At 37.4% G+C, this 23,403-nt stretch overlaps 1 protein-coding gene across 1 annotated transcript in view; it reads left to right on the plus strand.

Annotated features, from left to right (window-relative positions):
• LOC103475368 (rho GTPase-activating protein 26) overlaps window positions 1-23,262 on the plus strand; it is a 68,406-nt gene extending 45,144 nt beyond the window's left edge. Inside the window, exons 13-24 of the mRNA XM_081615875.1 lie at window positions 89-154; window positions 1,539-1,613; window positions 1,690-1,774; window positions 1,924-1,982; window positions 7,171-7,276; window positions 10,110-10,269; window positions 12,060-12,204; window positions 12,455-12,638; window positions 16,956-16,991; window positions 17,100-17,210; window positions 19,166-19,257; window positions 21,498-23,262. Coding sequence (XP_081472001.1) covers window positions 89-154; window positions 1,539-1,613; window positions 1,690-1,774; window positions 1,924-1,982; window positions 7,171-7,276; window positions 10,110-10,269; window positions 12,060-12,204; window positions 12,455-12,638; window positions 16,956-16,991; window positions 17,100-17,210; window positions 19,166-19,257; window positions 21,498-21,586 — 1,208 coding nt within the window. The 3' untranslated portion in view covers window positions 21,587-23,262. The remainder of the gene's footprint in view (window positions 1-88; window positions 155-1,538; window positions 1,614-1,689; window positions 1,775-1,923; window positions 1,983-7,170; window positions 7,277-10,109; window positions 10,270-12,059; window positions 12,205-12,454; window positions 12,639-16,955; window positions 16,992-17,099; window positions 17,211-19,165; window positions 19,258-21,497) is intronic.
• The last annotated feature ends 141 nt before the right edge of the window (window positions 23,263-23,403 follow it).

The following is a 23,403-nucleotide window of genomic DNA, read 5'->3' on the forward strand; positions in this document are numbered from 1 at the left end:
AAAAATCTAAAGTAGGAAGAGCCTGTCGTCATGTATTTTTTATAAGCTGCTAATCGCCTCATGATCCTTGTTTGTCTCTCATCAACAGTGGCCCAGCTGGATGTTACTGGGTTCAACGTCATGAAAAAATTCATCTACGCTGTGGAAACTCGAGGTAAAATGTTAACAGTATATCTGTTTGTTTGACCTCCTTCTTCATTCATGTGGTTTATTTTACTTTTGCATATATTTAGTTGACATCTGCTTGCCCCAGTTGGCATGGATCTTTTTATTTTATGTTTATTTCAGGAAAGTGCTTCATGTAAAAATCCATTTATAAAATGTTGTTGAGCTCCTATTCTGAGAAGTCTTAGAAAAGGGACACAACTTTGTAAATCATTACTACATTATATTTGGTGCACATTATCTATTTACTGAGCCTTTCATCAAGCTGTACCAAAACAGACGTAACTGTCAAACAAAACCAAACAATGAAAACAAATGTCCATGAACCAGTAAACACTGAGGGAATTAATACTGTGGATTTGATCCCGGTACACTAACAGAATGACACTATATATGTAAATAATGGTGTTTCTATTGTTGGAATAACACTTTTATGTACTTAGCGTGGCACCCTTGAGATTGCAAGTCATGTTGAAAAAGTTGAAGTCTGGCAGGAATGAAATTGAAGCTACCACCTTATGAGTATGCGTCTCTTTGATGTTTCTGGACACTCCTGGCCTTCAGATGTCCCCCTAAAATGTCACAGTAAAGGTCTGCATGTTAGAAATGAAAAAAAAAAAAAACACCACCTTATTTCATCCAATGCCCTTAGAGCAGCTGTTGCTGCCTTCTTTATGCCTCTTCACTCTTCAGGAGATACATTCACACTGTGCATGATGATGTCATTTGTTTTTAATTATTTAACTAAATTCAGTTTGGATGGTGAAACGAGCTGAAATTTACTAATAAAGTAATTTATTACCTTAAATTCTGACTGGCCTTGTTTAGATTCATTACAATTGTCCCCTCCACATGGGGCAACCCAAGGTGAAGATCAAAGCTGTAAATGGGGTGTGTTTGCTAAATGCTGAGATTCCGCTGAAATTGTGTACTTTGACCTCACTACTAAAACATTGAGCTCTTCAACAACAAAATCTCCAAATTAGTTTGGGAATCAAAGTATGAATATCTGGAGAAGCCCCTCATTCTCACTGTTAGGTACGGTGTAGAGAAAGTCATACTGCAGGCCTGTTTCCCTTCCCTAGGCTCTAGGGACCTTGTTAGAGCAAATGACATTCTCAGCTCTTGACATTGTTACTCCAATAAATTATATATTTAATTTGTGCTTGTAGGACATTATGGGTGTAACTATGGAGGTTTCTGTACCTCTAAAAGGCAAATTTAACTATAAAATAGAAAAGAAATACAGCTTTTTGTGTTTCAGTTCACTACATGAGATCTACTGAAGAACAGTCAATCTTCTATATACCTTGTTTAATAATTACCTAAAATGTCTGCAGCATGACTTCCTTATTTCGTCTCTGCGTCTTCAGGTATTGATGAGCAGGGTCTGTACAGAATCGTTGGCGTAAGCTCCAAAGTACAAAAACTACTGAGCCTGACTATGGGTAAACACTGAAACGCACACATGAAAGCATGTACAAATCCATTTCGGGGAAACTGAGTCATATCTTTGTATTTCAGATCCTAAGACGTGTGCTGATGTGGAGCTGGACAGCCCAGAGTGGGAGATTAAAACAATAACGAGTGCCATCAAGCATTATCTGAGGTGTGTGTGGCAAAAATGGGCTCATTTCATTTATATCTCTTTAATAACTGGACACTCTTTGCTTGATTCATCTCTTAAGGAGACGGGCTATTTTATTTGCTTTATTAGCTGAGTAGATATTGGTTTATTTGTCATCTTGTGTTTTCCAGGATGCTGCCTGCGCCTCTCATGACGTACCAGTACCAGAGGAGTTTCATCAAAGCTGCCAGTAAGTCTCTTCTTATTGTGCACCTCATTTGCCTCCCAAATGCTCATGAAAACAGGGCAGACAGTTATTCAAAAAAAAAAGATACACAAAGTCCTACAAAGAGCAATCCAGTGGCTGACTTTTTGGTTTGTTGCTGATTTCAGATTAAATCCTCTTGAATCGTCCCAGACAGTTTTGGTACGGATTAAGCATGGATTTTGATATTTTCATTGTAATATGTGAGTTTTTTCCCCTTATTATGTTTTAGGAGATGCTTAGATTAGTTTAAAACACAGCAGCATATGAACCAGCATATGAATGAGATAAATGGGGATTATTTTAGCCTTCTGGTTCTTTTTTTGTGATGTCTGTGACGCAGATTTCCTCCAGCCTGCGTGTGTGTGTGCTTGCGCAGATGAGAAGTATACAGACTCAAATTTGACATGAAGGACGAAAGCCACGGGCTGCTAAACTTAATGGTACAAACTAGCTGAAGTCTATTTTTTCGGGTTATTTATTGCAAAAGCCCAACTTAAAAAAATATTTGTTTCATATGTAGAGCGCCTATTGAAGGAAAAAAAAACTTGGCTTATTCTGTATTTTAAAAGATTGATTATCACAACTGTCCAACAGCCAAAGCAATCGTTTCAGCCCAGTGCATTCCTCGCCTGCTGCTGCTGGGATACAAAATAAACTCTTACAAGCAGAGGCTGGCCCACATTTTCTTCCACAAGTCATCAGAACCATCAGATCCGCTTGGATTTTTTTAAGTATTTTTATAGAAATTTGAAGTGTACAGTCAAGATTTTATAAGTTTAATTTGTTATAAAAAATAGTATTGTCATCCACCTGAAGTGATAGACGAAGAAAGGAAAGCATCAATCAGTGAAGCAGCCTAAAGATCTGTGGTAGCTCTGGAGGAGCTGCAGCTACAGTGAAATGCCTCAGATAAAGACCTATTTCTGTGTTAGTATGGCACAATCAAAGTCCAGACCCAAATCCACCTAACATTTTGCATCAAATGTTAGAAAATCCCGTTTGCTGATGCAGCCCATCCAATATGACTGAGTTTCAGTACAAGCAAAAATATCATCTCTAGGTTGTAGAGACATTCCCTAAGAGACTTAATGCTGTTATGGCTGTGAAAGGCAGTTCTGCAAAGTAGTGACTCTGTGGGGTGGTTGACTACAAATGCATGCCACACTTTTCAGATCATTATTTATGAAAAAAAATTTTTAAATCATTTATCCTAAGACGAAGGTCTGCGGTTGGAAGTCGACAGTATGTGAAAATGTTACAGTGGACATGAATATGTTTCAAATCAGTGCATATTTATATGCTCTTCTTTCTCATTTTTTTTTTACTTTATTTTAAAAAAGTATGATAAAATGTATTTTATTTTAATTGAGTTTGGCCGAAAAGGATGGGCAGACAGGTCTTCTATGTTTGACTGTAAATTCCTTTGGAAAGCTCAGCTGCAATGGGAACGAACTCCAGGAAATAACTCTGTGTCCCTGGCAACACTGCCAGGAAGTAGCTCCATACATAGCCAAGCCAACCAGAGAGAGAATAAAAAGGCTGGTTATTTGTCTGTGTTAGGTTTGTGGAGTTTCAGCAATATTTAAATGTGGAACTTTCCTCCATGTAAGGCTTGGAATCGTTGTTGTTTAATTTCCCTATATTGAAATTTTGCACTATTTTTGGAAAGCTTCTGGTTATGTTAGATTTTGCACGGCATGAATCGGCACATGGAAGAATGCGGCTGAGTTCTCGTATTTTTCTGTCTCCTGGCTCATCCCACAAGAAGCAGCAGAGCGCTATGAGGACGCTGTCCTGGTTTGAACTCCTGCTGCAGACTCCTCCCTCACTCCTCTCTTTCACATCCCAGCCACTTCCTCCCACCACCACCACCTCTCATTTTGCTCCTCCTCAAGTTTCCTCTTTGTTTACTCTCATCCTGTGTCAAATATCAGATTTAGACAAAAAAATCAGATTTTTTTTTGTCTCTTTCTTCTTTTTTTTTAAGTAAAAGAAAGAGATGTTGTGGGAACTGGTTTGGTGTAGAAGGAAGGGAAAATGAAGAGGAAGGGGAGGAGGAGTAGAAGGTGTGGTAGGATAGAATCTGTCTTTAATTCCTGTCTTTTGTGCTCACTGACAGGAGAATATCAGTTTATTAACTTTACTGGGTGCCTGCATCTGCTTGTAACATGTTTTTCCCATGAACCTTTTAACTTCCTCTGTTCACGTTAACTAATATGATTCTTTCCTAATATTCTTCTGTGAGGTTACACTTTTAAACCCTCTAAAACCAATCAATTTATGATAGTGTTTTATATTAAATTGAGTGAAGAAATGAGAAATAATACAGTGGCAGTAGAAAACCTCTTAGCAATCAGCTGGACTAACAAGTTTGGATTTTCCATCCATTTTCTTACACCCTTGTCCCTCAGTGGGGTCGGGAGGGTTACTGGTGCCCATCTCCAGCTAGCGTACCGGGCGAGAGGCGGGGTCACCCTGGACAGGTCACCAGTCTGTCGCAGGGCAACACAGAGACGCACAGGACAAACAACCATGCACACACACTCACACCTAGGGGCAATTTGGAGAGGCTAATTAACCTGACAGTCATGTTTTTGGACTGTGGGAGGAAACCAGAGTACCTGGAGAAAACCCACCCATGCACAGGGAGAACATGCAAACTCCATGCAGAAAGACTGGGGCCGGGATTCGAACCCAGAACCTTCTTGCTGCAAGGCAACAGCTCTACCAACTGCACCACTGTGCAGCCCATTAGGATTTTCCTATTAAACAAATATTAACTGATATCTATCTTTTAAATCATCGCTTGGGTTCACCTGACAGGTGAAAGGATTTTTATTTTGCTCTTGGCTTTAGAGAATGGGTGGGACACAGTCGGTGCTTGATCAAGCGATACCTTTAAAACTGTTGACTGGTGCCTTTAAAACATATTTAATATGCAGTTGGTGCCTTTAACTCAAATTGAACGTTGTTCTTGACGGCTCTGAGACAGAGAGGTTATGGTACTTTATCTGGAGAATGTTTTGTCAGAGGAATCAGCTCCTGTAAATGGAGCAGTTTTTAAAATCAGCTTGATGGTGCTGATGGCATCAGATGCCATCTGTGTAAGTTGTTAAATAGAAAACGATGGGGGCGTGCTTCTTCACTTGCTTGACACCGCTGATGTGCTTTGCCCTTTATTCTCTCCCCTCATGTCAGTTCAGTGCTGAACTCTCTCTATCCACTAATTTGTAAAGCAAATGTCTTCACGCGCTGATGGGAAAGATTTGCATAACTGAGAAACTGTGAACAGTTTGAAATTATTTCTCAAACACTTTGTTTTTTTCCCATACAACCACATTGCTGCTTTTTGCAGACAGGGCCTCACAAAAATTATTCTTGTCCTTTGAACTTTTTAAAACTTTGTCATGTTATGACAGCAAATTTAAACATAATTTATTGATTTCTTAAAAAAATATTCTTGGATCTGTTCACAGTTAAAACCATGTGAAAAAAATAATGACATACCTACAAAATTCTTATTTTTTCCACTAAACAATGTTCATGTGTTGATGTCTGAACTAATTTTCTTTATCTCTGTGGCGAAAGGATTTAATTGCATTCAAGAAAAAATAACCAGACTGTCATTCAGTGGTAGGTTAGGGCATGAGCACAGCCGCAGCACACCAGCAATCTTGGGCTTGTATGGCAACATGCACTAATTGTGGGAAGGATGTGAGCACCATGTACAGAAGCATGATTGACACTGTTAAGACCTTCCTCCTGGCTCTGATTGGTTGTTTCTGAGAGCGGTGTATTTCTGCAAACGGCAGCAGGACCACTGGGACAACACAGACAAACTAGATTTTTTTCACAGATTATCTGTTTCATATTCTACTATCAGGATATACTAACAGTTTTAACAAATAAGTGAAGAAATTAATTTTTACAAACATTACCTACTGCAGCTTGTAGTGTTCATATTAGGAAATGACAAGTAGGTGTCATATTTTTGATCAGATGACCATCTGTGTTGACACTGGATGTTTACTAGGACATGTTTAAGATGTCTCGCACTACTCTTCTTATACTCTCAATAATAGTTTTGGTTTATATTTTTGTCTTTGGCCTTTGCAGCATTTGACTTGATATGGAAATACTTTTAGTGCTAAAGTGTGTGAAAGAAGTTTCCAGCCCTGCAGTCGAGTTGGTGTTGCATTACTTCCTGCTGACAGCCAGATCCTCAGGGCTGATCTACTGTGAGCACTCTGTCATCTTTCTATTGACTTAGAGCTGTGATGCTTTAATAACAGGTCTGTCAGCCTTAACCATCAACAAGGCAAAGTCTCCAGCAGCTCAGACCAAAGAGATGAGTGATCTCCAGCAAATTTAATAGGTTACAGTGTTAATGTAAGATTTACAGTGTTAATGTCAAAATTTGTATGGATAGATTTGATATATGACTTGAATATTTATGCCATTTTGCCAGTTTAATAAATGCAACTTTCAGACTTTATATGCATTAATAAACTCTCTTTAATGCTAAAACACCTTCACTTTTTTACCCACTAAAATATTTATACCACATATCAACATTGGCTCAAATTGTCATATTGTTGCATCCCTAATTAATATAAACACAAATCAGGTAATGGTATGAATAATTTTGGATTTAACTTTATGCGTTTCTACAAATGCTGCTTCTAATTTCTGGTTCAATAAAAAATGTCTGTAAATGAGCTTTACTCTAGTTTTTTCAATACAACTCCAATTTGTAAAACTTTCTGACTAACAAATAATACAGTGCAGAGTTACATAATTCAGTTAAAAACTAAGAATGACAACATATCCTCTTTTTAAGCCACAATAGCTATGTGAAATTATTTCCTTTTGTGGACACCATAAAACACAAAAGTGCAACATATGACAGTAACAATGTTGTTAATATATTTGCATTGTCAGTCAGTGAGTTAGTTTATTGGTAAATGATCTTAATAAAGAAATGCTCCTATGTGCAATAAATATATTGGGTGAAGCACAGAATGAGTTCATCATATTGTAATATTCCTGGTTCCTGGTCAGCAGCTACATAATTGGTTCATTCCTTTATATATTTTATAAAGTCCTGATGCGTCATGTCTCTTTTTCTCAAAGGAGCTCAGCCATTGCTGTTATATGTGTCTTCCTTCAGAGATGGACAATCCAGAGGCCAGAGTGACAGAGATCCATGCTCTTGTTCACCGATTACCTGAGAAGAACAGACAGATGTTGGAGCTGCTGATGAAACACCTGTCCAAGTAGGTGGAGATGAGCTGCACTCTGTTACATTTAAATTCTGACCCGGTAATGATACCAGTGATAGTGAACCTGTGTCCTCCAGTCCGTTAGGTGGAGTCCAGTATCTCTTGATCGGTTCTGCCATCAATCCTTGGGAAAAAAAAAACAAAAAAAAAACTTAGACTCAGTATAATTTCTATGTAGTTTGATGCATTGTGGGTTTACAATAGAAACCCTGGAGACAACAGGAGAATCTCTTTTCCCAGGTTTTCTGTTCCAGGGATTGGGAGTAATATTAAATCAGCAAAAAAAGAAGAAAAAAAAACTACACCAGAAGAAAATGAAAGATATTGAATCTGCTAGTTAGAGTCCAGAACCAAATTTGACCAAAATGTCTTTGCAGTCACCTGAGGAGGGCTATAGACAAGATGTTTCTGCCAGGAATTTTTAGTCTCTCATTGAAAAATTAAAAGACCATCACAAATACAGATTTTGGTTTCTTACGATACAAAAAAGCTGAAATTTATCTTTAATTAAATGTTATATGCACAGTAGATATATTGCATGTTGAAGTTCAGGTGGCTTTACTTTAAATTTTCTAATTTGTAAGTTGAAAAATCTGACTTCTGGATACAAAACATTATCAAAATCTAGTCACTGGCCTCTCTGACCACTCCTTATAATTGCTTTTCTCCCTCACCACATAAGCAACATGTTAAATTAATACACTTTAATACTCTGGAGAAATCTATTGAATTATAAATGCATGCATTTATTGATTACTGTATAATCAAAATGAGCCCCAGCCTAAAAAACAACTCATGGCATGACAATAGTGGCTTATGTGTGATTATTCTGCTGAAGTATTCCAATGACATTGTGTATCCAGTCTAAACCTGCATCTAATCCCAGTGGATTTATCAGGCTTTCCTTCTGGAGCTGCAGCATGATGCAATCTGTGATAAATGGGCCATCATCCATGTTTATACTACCTGTGGGTGAGCGCATGCAGGCCTTTTGGTAGTGAGCATATTTCCACAAGCTTTGTTGGATTATAGCTGTCGATGGCCATCATCATAACCGCTTTATAGATATGGTGACTGTCAGAGCACACCTTTGATCTTTGCAGTTTTCTGCTCCTATCAGCCTGCAGATTGGCTTCATCATTGCTAAAGACGAGATAGTGTTTATATATGTAAAAGGTCAAATGCATAAATGAGTCCAACCATTTGTAAATCATTGACAGAATCCAGTTCAGTCAATGAAAAAGAAATCCAGAAAGGTCAAGGTCATTTTAGTATTTTTCACTATTGTTGTCTTATTTTTTAAACCTATTTTTATTGGTAGATTCACTTGCTTTAACTAACTACAGATTGTTTTAATTGTGAAATGTATTGCAGAAGCAAAAACATGCCTTAGACAGCAAACTGCTTTGACTTTCCCAGTCTTCCTCTATGGCTTGTCCTTTTCCGACCTGCTGCGTGCAGACAGGCGATGCCCTCCTGTTCTCTGTGCTCTTTCAGCTTTTCTGCAAAGGTCCTTGTCAGGCTGTTGATTTACAGTGGATTTTTATGACTTTGTGCACGGCGACAGCTGCAGCCAGGGGCATTATCCTTTCATTGCATCAGCCCATCTGTCTGCTCCTTTCTCCTGAATGCACCATCTCTTAAGTTTTAGCAGGAAATTTCTTTGAATTATGACCAAGCGTCTACAAAGGAGATTAAAATGCATTGTGACCTTGCAAAATATGTCCCTGGCAAAATAAACAAAATGGAACTTTTATGTTTTATATTTGAAATCACATCAGTAGATTTCAGTTCGAGCATTATGTAATGGCAGTTTGGAGCAATATGCATTCCTAAAATACTAGTGTAAAATATTTACATATATGCCAATCAGCTACAATATAAATTAAGCGCCAGCAAATAGAGAACTGTGTGGGTTGCACAAATAACACAATCAAAGTATAAACAGAGAACCTCAGAGGCTTTCTGTTATTATCTCACCTGGAAACTCTAACTGTGGGTCACTGGGGTCTGCAGATCTCAGAGGACTCACCCTAGATTCCTCAGCTGAAAAGAATGTTGTCATAATGATGCCTTTATCTTTTTTTAGATTTATAAACTTAGAGTGGCATGTTTGCTACTAAGCTGGCTGGCCAAGTAGACAGCCCAACTAATGCAGCTAATATCATCTTGTGAGCCTCAAAGTGTTGCTCTAAGGAAAGAAGGATGACAGTGTTTTCATCCAATGTTTGTAGAAATAAAGGGACATTCTGTATTTTTTGGTAAGTAATTTTATAGCTTACTCTTTCACTTATCAAGGCAAAAGCTCTTTTGAATAGACTGTAAGGATCTGGCTGAAAAACATCTCGATATATTTGCTTTTCATATCAGTCAATATTAATAATTGTCAATATTGATAATTATTAATTCATCTTCTGTTTTAAATAATTCCAAATTTGTGACATGGCCTTTTCCACGTAGCCACAATTGTTTTTCTCCCTACAATTGGCAAATTCTTGTTTCTAGTTTTGAAAAATGCATTTTTGGCTAATAAATCCAGTCCAAATTTATAGGAAATCCCCATTATAGTAGGTGTCTTTATGAATAATGTTTTTATCCTTTCACTTTTCAACAACAATGTCATGATGTTTAAGCAGATGGTTATCTTTTTCTATTTTTATTTCTCATAATTTCTTGGGGGGATTCAAAAAATCACAAGAAGCAGCAGATTTCAGTTCAATAAACAATGACTAGGCATTAGCACAGCACTAAGATATTTCAGTCTTTGTGTAATATATTTGCATTTATTTAAATGTGGTTCTCCTTTTTCTTTGTTGTTCCTTCACAGCGTAGCCAGTCACCACCAGCAGAACCTGATGACTGTCGCCAACCTGGGTGTGGTCTTTGGGCCCACTCTGCTTCGCCCGCAGGAGGAGACGGTTGCAGCCATCATGGACATCAAGTTCCAAAACATCGTAGTGGAAATCCTCATAGAGCACCATGAGAGGGTAAGAGGAGGAGGAGGGCTGTGAGTCCAGGCATCGGCAAAATATTGTACAGTGAAGATTTTACTTTTATTTTTCCTCATTATTTATTGCACCTATTAGATCTAAATATGCCCACGGTAATTGTAAGTGCACTTTAAAGTCACATGTCTCAAGCTGCTTACGCAATTCACCATGGCAACAGTATGTCTGCATGAGAGCCTGCCATTGGACACAGTGTTCAGTCAATGAATGGAGCAAACAAGACGCTAGTAAAAGGTTCTTCCACCACATGCATACATGTTGACAGGAGTAAGAGAATATGTGGTTAATAGATGACTCACACACAAATATAACATTTATTTTTACTTCATCCTTTTGAAAGTCAGCAGGTGTAATTTGTGTAAGATGTAACACCAAAATGATGATATATAAAGGAGCAATTAAAATTTTCAACAATAAACCTGTTATATTTCATCATTGCCACATTCTTAAAAAAACTGAATATGATGAACTTTGTTAAATAATGTAATATATCATTATTTTTCAAAGGTCTGGCTCTTTAGGTACTAAGTGACTTAGTAATTCCTCTTAGATCTGCAGGTTTAGTAACTCATGGTGGAACCAGCAACAACCTTTTTGCAAAACCTCTTGATCAAAGCAGTTTTTTATGTGTGAGACATTAAAATGTGGAATTTGAAACTGATCCCAGTCTGGCACATTTTTCGATTAAGACTTAAACACCAGACTTGTAGTCATGTTTAACAGCCAGCCCATGATCCTGCTATGATGGTCGTTTTTATTGTGATCAGTTTTAACTTTATGGTAGAGTTTATTTTTTGACATCTTTTGCTTTGCTGTGTTGATTTATTGTGTTTTAAATTGTTTTATATAACTAAAAGTCCATCGGGGGATGTGCATTGCAAATTCACTAAGGCTAAAAAGGTTATAGTGTTCTGCTTCTGTTTATGCTTAACACTTGTTCCCATGCAAATAAAGAAAGCAAAAACAAAAATTTACATGAATTAAACTACAACCGCTATTCTGTATTTATCAATTTATAGTTGTTGTTTTTTGTTGTTGTTTCAAACATACATTTTCAACATTGACATTTGGGAGTTTTAGTGTTTCAGGTGCATGTCTATTTGATATTTTATTTGTGTTTGTTTTTTCTTAGTTTAAAAGATGCAGGTCGTCTTGTCTGTAAGACGGATTTAGTTATAGGTACCCGTATGTCTTTACCATACTTCAGTCTACTTTATTCATATTTAATAATACACAAAGTAATGCATAATTTTCTTGTTTGAATAGCGTATTGAACAGTGCTGGTTTTGCTATTTCAAAGGGAGCAACAACTTTGACTAACCAGTTGGTTGCACCGGTTTTTATTTTTATTAGAGTAAAGCATACATGCCACGCCTTTCAGATATGTATTTGTGAAAGATTTTGAAATCTGTACACTTTTCCTTCCACTTTATGCAATGCTCTGTGTTGATCTATTACAAAAACATTCAAATAAAATACGTTGAACTTAGCAGTTGTAATGTGCAAAAATCTCACACGATTTTTGCACATTACGATTGTATTTTGCAGTTTGTTTTTCAGCTGACATGTTGATGACTTACGTAACTTCTAGTTTTCTCAAACCCAACCAGTTTGTTCACATTGCTTTCTTTATATAGCTTTTGGTTTTCAAGCAGACAATGCCATGATAAACATTGCTTTTTAATCTGCGAACTATCTGCAGAAGGTTTTATAAGACTGCAAGGTTAAATTGTTCCTTCCAATTTCCTTAGAGCTTTTTGTTTACACAGATATTCGGGGACGTGCCCAATTCGACAGGCAATTCAACAAACATACAGCTCGACCAGTCAAGGAGGAGAAGCACTGAGGGCAAAGCACCGTCCTGCAGTGAAAGGCCTCTCACGCTATTCCACACACCGACACATTCTCACACAGGTGATCCCCATGCCCAAAAATAACACATTTTTATACTCTTCACCTTTTACATGCTTTATATAATTTCTCCTTAAGCACTCTTATTGCATATAAGTGTCAGCTTGCAATGGTATTTGAATTATGTGACCATGTTAGACACACACAAGACAAAGATTTAGTTGGTCTATGTAAACTAGAAGTCACACTGCTTAGTCAGGATTTTTACCATTACATCAGCAGAAAGTATGTAAATCATGCTTTATTTTTGTAGGTGAAAAGAGGAACAGTGTTGGCAACACCCCAGCTCCTGACACACAGCATCCGGTGTCTTCCTCTACAAACTGTAACAGCAGCAGCAGCAGCAGCAGCACCGGCAGCCACAATAAAACCCCCAGACACAGCCTGACCAGCAACGATGGAGAGCAGGACGGCCGACAAATCCGACCCAGCTCACTGTGAGTCATAACGTCTCGGATATACAGTTTCACTATGCAGCTCCTTACACTGATCCTTATAAAAGTATTTACACACCTAAACTTTTTTTTTACATTTTGTCATGTTGGGTGCACAATATTCTAGCTTTAATATGGCCAATGTATGCCTTTAATCATGGAGACTCGTAATTTATCCAAGTTTTTTCTCATAAATATGACATTAATCTTACAATTTCACATTTTTGGCAGAAATGTACTCCCCCATGCCTATTTTTTTTATCTTATCTACTGTGGCAATAATATTTAGTTTGTTCTTCTTCTGTAGAAGAAAAATATTTTATTCTGCCTAATGCTCCATGTAATTTTTAAATTTTTTTTGCTTAATTTCATTTCACACTACCCTCAACCCACTTTTTCCTCCTACCCCAAAAAAGCAGCATGTGGTCAAAATTCTCCAAGTCTGTGTGAACAAACAGCAAAGGGTTTTATGTTGGAGCTAAGCATAGCTGCTGAGTTATTTTCAGCTTCACCACTATCAACCACAATGTTCACTCTATCCTTTGTGGACAGAAACTGTGTCTTTCTAAAGCTGTCGGTCTCTTTAGTGAGGTGTGAATGTTAAAAAAGCTGCCAAAGCAAAGATAGAGCTGATAAAATGCTTGTGCTCCTGGCAGAGTTTCCTTTTGTAGAATCAGTCCCACACGGGAGAGATTTGGTGTGTGAGCTAACTTACAAATTCAATTTGTTCTTTAAAAAGAAATATTAAATGGTCATTTAACTTTGGATTCCTTGAGAGCCTGAAACCAGTCACTCAGAAGATCTTTGGTTTTTCCCTTCAGTTGCTGATAGATTCACTTTGTATTGTGGCACAATGTCTATTTTGCAAAGGGAAGAGTTTTTTCAGACGAATTACTTTGGGAAAGTCTATTGGCATCAGGCATGATATGACTGTTTCCTCTCATAATCTGAGCACTGATTCCATTTTACTCGATAAAAATAATTAAAGAAGAAACATGAATAGCCATATTAGTTTTTCTGCAATATTCAGCTGAGTGGCTGAGACTCTGTGAACAACCAAACAAACCGCTGACTTGTGGATTTGAAATTCCTTGTTAGTTGCTCAATGAAGCTGCCCCAAATGCAGCAACTGGTGCTGAGAGCAGCTGACTGGAAAACTGCCAGAGTCCTGGAAACCTCTGTCTGCCTCAATCTGAGCAATCTGAGCATTTCTGATTCTGGATCCAGTTGTTTTCAAGAAGAGCAATTTCACACAGCGTATGTAAAAAGACAACAAATGGGATTTGCATGTCAGTGATGTAATGGGCTACACCAGGGCTGGATCTGAAGATGCTCCACTGCCACTTTTTACAGGAAGCTGAATGAACTGTGGTCACAGCAGAAAGTAGTTCAAACTAAAGGCTACCATGCATCACAACCTACATGTAGGTACAGGGGAACAAATATGAAAGGAATGTCAAGGATAGCAACAGCAAAAAGTTTACAGAAAATAGCATTAATATGGAGGAAAAAAATGTCTATTTGCTCTCCCACAATGCACTTGGTGGCAGGTTGTGCTGTTTCAAGGCAATATCTGCACTTGTTTCATATTTAAAATGTTTTGGCCAACTTAGCACCTTTTGCAAACAAAACTTGGACTATGAGTTTTGGCCTGTGTGTTTACTGTTTTGAAAACGTGGAGCCTGAGTTTCTTGATTGCATAAAAGCAATCGAGAAAAAAAATGAAAAGGTACAATTTAAAAACTTCCTACAAATATTAATAAGGCTTTTTAAAGGCTTATAGGCCTCTAAAGCATCCCAGGAAGAGGAACTTACTTTTTGTAGTTGATGAATAAAAAAAAATAAATAAATAAAGAATTAAAAAACTTTTTAATTCAGTAGTTATTCTCTTTACTACCATTGGCTTTGTACAAGACTCATACTTTGTTGTAGTTTATTTGTTGTCACTTTGTCATTCGTGCTTTGTGTCTGTGTACGGGTGGCTGCCTGGGCACATTTCACTGACTCCGCTAATGAGACATTAAGAAGAGAAAGAGTGTTTACAGATGGATTTATTGGCACTAGCTGGTAGTTGGCTCATGTGTTACTTTAGACTTTTAGAGCTGATGTAAGAGAAGCTTGGTCTGCCATGGCTCTCATAATGTCCTTGCTGCAGCTGCCTCTGGTTTGTAATCTAACCATTTTTTTTATTTGCCTCTGTGTGGGGCCTTCCTCTGAAAGTTACACAGATGATTGCTTCACATAGTCTTTTATCATCTGCTGTTCTTTTATTATTGGGTTTGAGATTTTAAACTAAAAGCACCTCTTGTGTGTTTCCTTTTTTCTGTTTTACTGAGTCAGTTTTCATTCAGTTGTGCTAAAAGCATTGTGTTTTTTCTCCCTAGTTATGATTAACAAACAATACGTTTCACCTCCCTTGTGCATTCATGGCACGCTTCCTAAAGCGTTTTCTACAAACAATGAAATCACAAAGATGAAAAGGCTTTAGGTAAATTTCTGTAATGTAAAGGATAATGCACAAAAGGCTGCCTGCAGTTGTCAGTGTTGCATTTGCAAATTGTTTCCTTGTGACTCTCCAAATTTTCATTGATGGCTGTTTTAACAGTAAACGTAAAAGGTAACCAAAGTAACAGTCTCGAAGCATGATGCATAATCTGGTCTTGCTTTTCACTCAAGCCGTTCAGCAGTTTGAGTTCATCAACAACATGCGGCACCAGAGTAGATGGACAGCATGGTAAATTTATTGGTGACAGCTGACAGCTTACTCAGATGAAAGAGTGAATTACAGTTTTCAGTGCCATAGTGATGGACCTCTTGAAAATGAGATTACCATTGTAGTCTTCCCTGATATTGGACACAACTGCTGTAACAGGAAGTGTAGCCGAAAACATAACAAATTATGAATGCTGTCAGTTTGTCCTGTTTACTAGTCGACTACATGTACGTAGGCCTGTCACGATAACAAATTTTGCTGGACGATTAATTGTCTAAAAATGTTTTGCGATAAACGATAATATTGTTAAAATGAGGTCAATAGGTTTTATTTATCGTACGATTAATTGATTTATCGTATATCGCGACAGGCCTACATTTATGCTACTTAATTTGATTAAATCTGACACATAAGCAACATTTGCAACCAATAACAATCAGCTGCTTCTTTTGGACCACTAAAGATTAGTTTTTGTTTAAAAAAAAATGGACTGATGCGACGCTGATAAAGACTATTTTGTGTGCAAGTTTTTCAAAAAGGAGTTGGTCGATCACCGAAGCTATTCAAGCATAAAATACCATCTCAATGAAAACATGTTGCAACAGCCCAGATATCCCCAACGCTAACCTCAGCACCCACAGTCCACATTTCTAAACAAGACTTTTTTTTCAAAGAAGTTACACGAACGATCAGAAGTTCCTGAAACTCTTGAACGCTGAATAGGTAATTTTGTCACTTATAATAGATCCTTATTTTTAATATCTCTCCTGGTACAATTTGTATTACAACAAAACACAAAGCAAAACTAGCCCTCATTAATAACCAGGCCAGCAAAACCTTTGGTTCATTTAAAAGCTTAATGAGCTGCAAAAATGCCTCTGCGGTCAGAAAAGCTACTCAGATCTCAGAGGACTACTCACATTTATTTGCGTTGGCTCTCTTCATTTTTTTCCCTATTAATGTGGGTTATCTGTCTGTCTGTCTGTCTGTCTGTCTGTCTGTCTGTCTGTCTGTCTGTCTGTCTGTCTGTCTGTCTGTCTGTCTGTCTGTCTGTCTGTCTGTCTGTCTGTCTGTCTGTCTGTCTGTCTGTCTGTCTGTCATGCTGATCCATTGTGTGCTTAGCATAATGCACAGTACATGCTAACTTCTGCACCAAATATTGAGAAAAGTAACTGGATAGCTAGATGTTCCACCTTGGGAAGAGAAGCAGTTCAAATAAATTTCTAAATGCCCCAAACTAACATGATAACTGGAATTGGACTTCTTAATGACCTGGCCATTTTAGGATGAAAATCCTGCACTATAAAAGTGGGAAGAGACCGAAACTTTTCCTTTTACAGGGTGGAACTGCTGCAGCACTCTAAAAATAAGATGCATTTGACTCTCAAAGTGAATAATATGCAAATAGCTCGTCCTTGAAGCCAAATGTTTTATGTTTTGATCTGTTGCAGGACTCTCTCATCAGATACGGTCATGAGCAAACAGGATCACTCTAAAAGCTCCTGTTCTATTAAAGCTTTGAGATAAAATGTGGCCACTGTGATTTAGTTTGCTTAACACTTTTATTCAGTGTGTAGTTAAATCTCTTTTTTACTTTCTGTCTTCAGACTGAACCCAAAGAGTCGAGGCAGTATACCACCAAGGTAGGAAAAGTCTTCCACATGTCCTCCATCACATGTAAACTTCACAGTTTACAAACTGTAGGAAGTTGAATGTGTTTGTTGATCAAACATGTAATTTTTGCTTTTCAGTGCAATATCTCCGAGCCCCACCTCGCCCCGTTCTCCCTCCTGGCCGATGTTCTCAGCGCCTTCAAGTCCACAGCCGATCTCATCCGCTTCCAGTGACTCTTCCCCAGTCAGGTTGGTCCATGTTGGTTCTTTGTTTTGTTTTATTTAAAGCTTGTATGGTTGCTGATCCCAGAAAAATGCCAGTAAAAGTTTGTCTCTAGATTTTTTTGACTTAGGCCATAATTCAAAAGAAATACCAATCACTTAGTTGAACATTTTGCTTTCACATTTTTATAAATCAAATACAAACATCAACTGATGCTTGTATTAGTGCATAAAAATCTAGTCCAGATTTAACTATTCTAAAAGTAAAAGGTGTTAAAATACCATTGATTTATTATAGTCCTCATGTCAAAAAATGGTGATATAACCTTCACTATAACAACTAGAAGAGTTTAATGATTTGTGGGACATAAAAAAATAAAACCCAACTAAGCAAATGTTTTATGCTCAGATTTATAGGATGCTATAAAAATATAGGTAAAGTTAACAACAGCTGGTAAATATAATATTTTTTGTAAGCAGTGAGCATAAAGGAATTTGGTGTCCAGATTAAGCCTCATTTCTCCATCTGTTGAGCAAAGTTCATCCGAGTCCTATTAAAGTAAATGTCTTAAATGTTTATTGGGGGCATTGTTCTGTGCCCTTAAGCATGATGTGACCACTGATCTTCCCTATGAAAGGAGATCATTCAAAAGCTAAATCAGAAGATCAGGGGTTACATCCTGGATCAAGAAAATGCTCTGAACTATTTATATACAGGTCAGACGGCACCCTTTCTTATATAAGTCCCTCTATTTAAATTGGAATAGAAAACAGCAACGCCGATTGGTTGCAGTCTCTCACCTAAACCTTGGCAGATGTACAGCAACTGAATGCTCCACATTTAAAGACTTAAGTATCTGGTGATGCCAGAGGAGCTGCTAATACCTGGTTCTCTCTGTGACTGCTTAAAGCCCAAAGTAGCCTTTCACTCAGAACGCTGTCTAGAGAAGTACCTGGTAAAGATGTATAAACCCCCTAAAAGTAGATTTCTCCTTTTCATTTATGTCTAGTGAAGAACGTCCATGTTGATTTGGGTTTATGAATCATCAACTTTTTAAAAAATCAGCAGATTTCTTTCAGGGTCTTCACCCTGATCATCCATATTGAAGTGGTGTTCCTACATTCATCCTTTGGTTCAAACCAGGAACTCCTGAATAGTTTTTATTATTGTTTTTGCTGGTAAGCTCAATACCAATGTCATTTGACTCCATAGGTTTACAATTGTTATGGTAGGAAAGAAAGGCCTTTTTCCTGGCATTTATTTTATCTACTTCAAAATTCAGCTTTGACTTTACCAATGGCCAAATTTAGGCATATATATATATATATATATATATATATATATATATATATATATATATATATATATATATATATATATATATATATATATATATATATATATAATATATATATATATTTCTTTTTTTTAATTTCCATTTTCTAACATATGATTGTGTCAAGACACATCAGAGTTTCCTGCCCCTCCCATGTAGAAGAGCAGCAAAAACTAAAGGCCTCTGTGTCCTGCTATATTTATTCTCCAGGAAAAGCAAAAGTCATAAATTATTAATCAGACAGAAACTTCAACAAATTCTTAAAAAAAGTAAAAGATAAAATAAAACTAAGTAGATTAAAAAAATCTTCAGAAAGTTTTATTTAATAGAAAATGTTTGAAGGCAGCAGAACAAGTGGCACTGCTACATTTGTAGACAGCTTTTATTTCTTTGAGTTTAATACTGAACAGTTAAATAAAATTTTAGATAGTCGCCTTTTTGAATTGCTCAGTGTAACTTGCTGCTACTGCAGTCAGATCAGTTTATTTTAAATATTTTTCCATCTTTACCAGGAGTTCCAATGATAAAATTCTAAACAAACACGGCAGTTTAATCTATTAAAACATATATTTAAATTAATTACCCATCTTAAAACGAATTATGCTAAATCTTGATGTTTTGCTCCAACTTTCTGTGTGCTTGTAGTATCACAGGCAGGAAGGCTCGAGCGCTGTACGCTTGCAAGGCAGAGCACGACTCAGAGCTGTCCTTCATCGCTGGGACCGTCTTTGAGAATGGTGAGTCAGACGGCGGAGCTGGCAGCAGTGAAGGAGAAAGACAGGATGTGTGTTGGCGTTATAGAAGTTAATTTGTTGTGAAAACACACAGTAAGCCGAAGGGATTTGCATTTCCTCAGACTTTCTTGTTACGGTTTGAAAGACTGTGTTCACACTGCAAAAGGCTTTCTTAATGTCTGAGTAAAGGAGCTGTTTGCTTAGTTTTTATTAAGAGGTGAAAACAACCCGTGCAGAAAAAGGAGGATCTTTCATTAGCTTACTTACATGACTGGAAGAATTTAACATGTCAGCTTTGTTCAAAGCTCCCACATTAGCTTCCTTTACATGAAGGCCATATTTGCACAGATTCAAGGGTGAAAAGCTATTAAAGCTGTCCGTACACCGACTCACTCATTAACACTGTTTGTCTGTATTTGTATATGTGTTGAAGAAATTCTGAAATGACAAACACACATGGCGCTCAAGGGAGGGATTCAGTTTTCTTGTTCTTACAAGCTGACCTTTAAAATCTAAGTAATGTTGGCATCTTAAAGACTATTGATAGTTATGTAATGCAGAGCAGTGTCATGTGAGCCCTCATGGGTCAAACTTTGTCCGTGGGGACATGTAATCCTCAAAGTGGTATCTGAACACTGCAGGCTTTTCATCAGCAGCCAAGGACGAAGCATTTAATCTGTCCACAAGAAGCTCAGGCTACAACCTCCATGATTTTTTTTTTAAAGCAGTCATAATAATAACGCTGCATTACAACATATGATTGCTTCCTGACTAGCACGGATTCATTCAGCGATTTGAACTCTCAGAAAAACATGAAGACTTTTGGAATAATGTTCTTTGGACAGATACTGTAAGTCTAAAATAGATTTTTTTTTTTGATAGAATAGAGTACACATTTGACAAAAAAATAAATAATTACAACATTCCAGGAAAAGAAACTCATGCTATCTGTGAAGCATGGAAGTGGAAGTGCCAACTATTTGCTGCTGCAGGACCTGACCAGGTCAGCATTTCAGCTCACCTCAGAGCCTGCCTGAGTAAAATGCAAACCAGTCTGTAAAGTAAACCTGAAACACAACTGGGGCCTTTAGCATGATAGTGACCCAAAACAAACTGTCTGAACCCTCTGAACTCTGACTGAGGATGGATGGATTATATTTACTTTAATGAAACCAGATGCCTGCTGCATGCTGTCAAAAATAAGCCTGATTGGGATCAGAAACTTCTGACTCTGATGTGGATCCAGCTAATTTAAGAACAGCCAATTGGCAAGTCTCAACCTGGTGCTTTATTAAACTCAATGCCAGTTAAAAGCTGGAAAGCTCTGCAGCAAAAAAGTCCCCTGAAGTAACACTACATATATTGTCTGCATTTCTGTTGCGATTCATTGATTAACTTATTCACCAATATCCACATTTTATGTCACTTCTCTATATGTATTTATTGGCTGACAAACATTGTGTCCCAGATTAGTTTCTGCACAACATCCTGTTATTTCTAAACATCAGATTTGACACATAAAGCTACACTTTTCATTAAGGTCACATATTTAGTTAATGTTTGCTTTGTTATTGCCTATTTTGATATGAATTATTGATAACACAACTCAAATTATGCAGCTGAAAGCAAATATTTGCAGAATAATACGACAACTTTGATTTACTTAATACAAAATTAAAAAGACCTCCAACAATGAAGGTCTTTGAGTTCTCTTGCAAAATATAATCAGTTTTTTATGTTGCTTTTGGAATCCAGACTTATTTCCCTGAGTGGCTTTTCAGCCCACATTGTTACAGGACTTTCACTGTAGCCAACATCTTCAAAAATGTCTTTTTGATTTTGATGCTGGCCCACAAATTGAAACCAAAACCAGTTCATCTCTGAGACATGAGAACACATTTGTTTAAACAGATGAATGTTGCAGCATGTGGAGGTTTGCAATTGTGTTGCTGATTTCTTGGTTGACTATTTCTCCCCGTGATGTCACAGGAAGTAGTGTGTCTGAGTTGTTGCTTTAAAGTACTTTCCTAGATGTGCCTCTATTGAACTCAGATAATAAAAGATTTAAATAATAAAAGACAGGGAATTAACCTGTCAGCAGCTTACAAAGCCATGACATCATCTGCACTTTCCAAAATTGCTTAAAGTCTAATTAATCGTATTGTGTGCAAATATCTCATTTCACCTGTATAGTCCTTAATTTATGCCATCATATTTTATGTCTTTTTGTTGCTTCCTTACAGTTCATGCTTCCAGGGAGCCCGGCTGGCTGGAGGGGACTCTGGACGGTCGGACTGGACTGATTCCAGAAAACTATGTGGAGCTGCTATAGCCACAGCTGGACCAAGAAACTTAACGTAGACCAAGCTGGACTTGACTGCACAAAACTCCTCTGTAATCAAATGATCAGCTGGAGCAGATTTTATTGACTTTGTGTTGACTAGATCAGAGAACAGAAACTGGACCAAGCAGAACCATATCAAAGGGATTTGGCACAGGACTGAAGCATTGTGGGCTTTGTCTGAATTGCACTGGGAAGAGAAAGAGGAAAAACTGAAGCTGTTATGGGATTGTGTTGACCTGAGTTCACAGTGAAGAAGTTGTAAGTGTTTGTGTGTCGGGGGTGTAGATAACATGAGGGTTTGGTGAATTACTCTTCTAAGTGAGCTGATATATTTGAGGTGAGAGTTGCAATTCATTTTTTTAAACGTCTGTTTTATTTCTCTGATCTGGACTGCCACTTCCTCGTCATTCCCCGTTGTCATTAGGTATACACTGCATTATTGACAGGGAACAAGATAAATGGTAAGTGGCCTTCAGCCACTTACCATTTAACTAAACTGCTAGTTGGACTGATTCCTCTCCATTGTTCGGTTGCTGATCCTCTTGGGAAATTTGAGCCCTGGAACCAGACTGTGATGATTGGGCTCGGCTGTAAACGTGTTCGCAATCGCTCGCTGGGTAATTCCAGGGGAAGACGGTCTGCTTCGCTGACGTTTAGGAGCTAAACACCCCGAGCCCCAGGGCAGATTCGCAAGACGGATGAGAACGCTTCAAACGGTTCGGGTCAGCGTTGGCGCCACGCTCATTTATAAGTCTTTTTCTTTGCAGAGCCATCACTTGGAAAATAGAAATGTGAAAAATCTCACACAGGATCCACAGGCAGCTCAGCAGTTTACAGTGAGGCGTAGGAGGAGCAACTGATTGCTGCTGGTTATAACAAGCCCAGCTGCAAGGCCTTGCTGCGAGTGGAGAAATGATGAGTCATGTTTGCACTATGTTGGTCCATTCTTGGAATTCTAATCAACCAGGAAGCTTTTTCTCTCTCTCTTTTTAACATTACAAAGCACCTGTGTGTTTTTTCCCCTCTTATTTTTTCCATAACGCAGAATCTGAAGCTTTAATGTCAACAGCACAGAGAGAGAAGACATAATGTCATTCCCCAGCTTTGATCACATTATGAGGAATTATAAAGACAATATTAAGCATAATGATGTGAGGACAGATTGAAATTTTGATTTTATAGTTAATAAAATATAGATCATTTTCTGGGCTGCAGCGACTGCTCTTGTTTCCTGAGGTGAATGTTTTGGTAATAATTAGCTTTTTTCCCCCCCGTTCTATTTTTTATTATCAACAAGATTCTTTTTAAAGAGATTTTTAAAAGGAGAAAAAACAAATGGGAGAATAAAAAAGCAAGCTAATGTGAAATAAGACTACTTTGTTCATAAATAAACTTATTTATAAGATTTTATTGAACATAAAATTCCAAACGTCATCCTTTTGTGGTGTTTTTAATGATCCTGTAAATAAAAACAGCATTTTGATGGGGTATAATTTTTTTCACAAGTATGAAATTTTATATTTTGTATTTCTAGCTTACTAACTTAATTCCATTATTGCATTATTTGTTGCCAGGATTTTCTATCATTTATGTCTGTTCACAGCCTTAAATATTCCTACAGATTTTGGTGAAGGATTGTGAAGAATTAAAGAAACATCTTGAACTACGTCTGCTTTGAGTTGTATGTTTTACGGCTCGAGTTTTTGATGCATTTCTTGAGTGAGACAAAAAATATGTTTTTTAGTATTGTCCAATCGGAAATGGCCAATTTCAATCACAGGCTGATGAATCGGTTCACCTGTTTG

The sequence above is a fragment of the Poecilia reticulata genome, chromosome 14 (genome assembly GCF_904066995.2).
Source record: "Poecilia reticulata chromosome 14, P_reticulata-male-v2, whole genome shotgun sequence".
NCBI classification, from domain to species: Eukaryota; Metazoa; Chordata; class Actinopteri; order Cyprinodontiformes; family Poeciliidae; genus Poecilia; species Poecilia reticulata.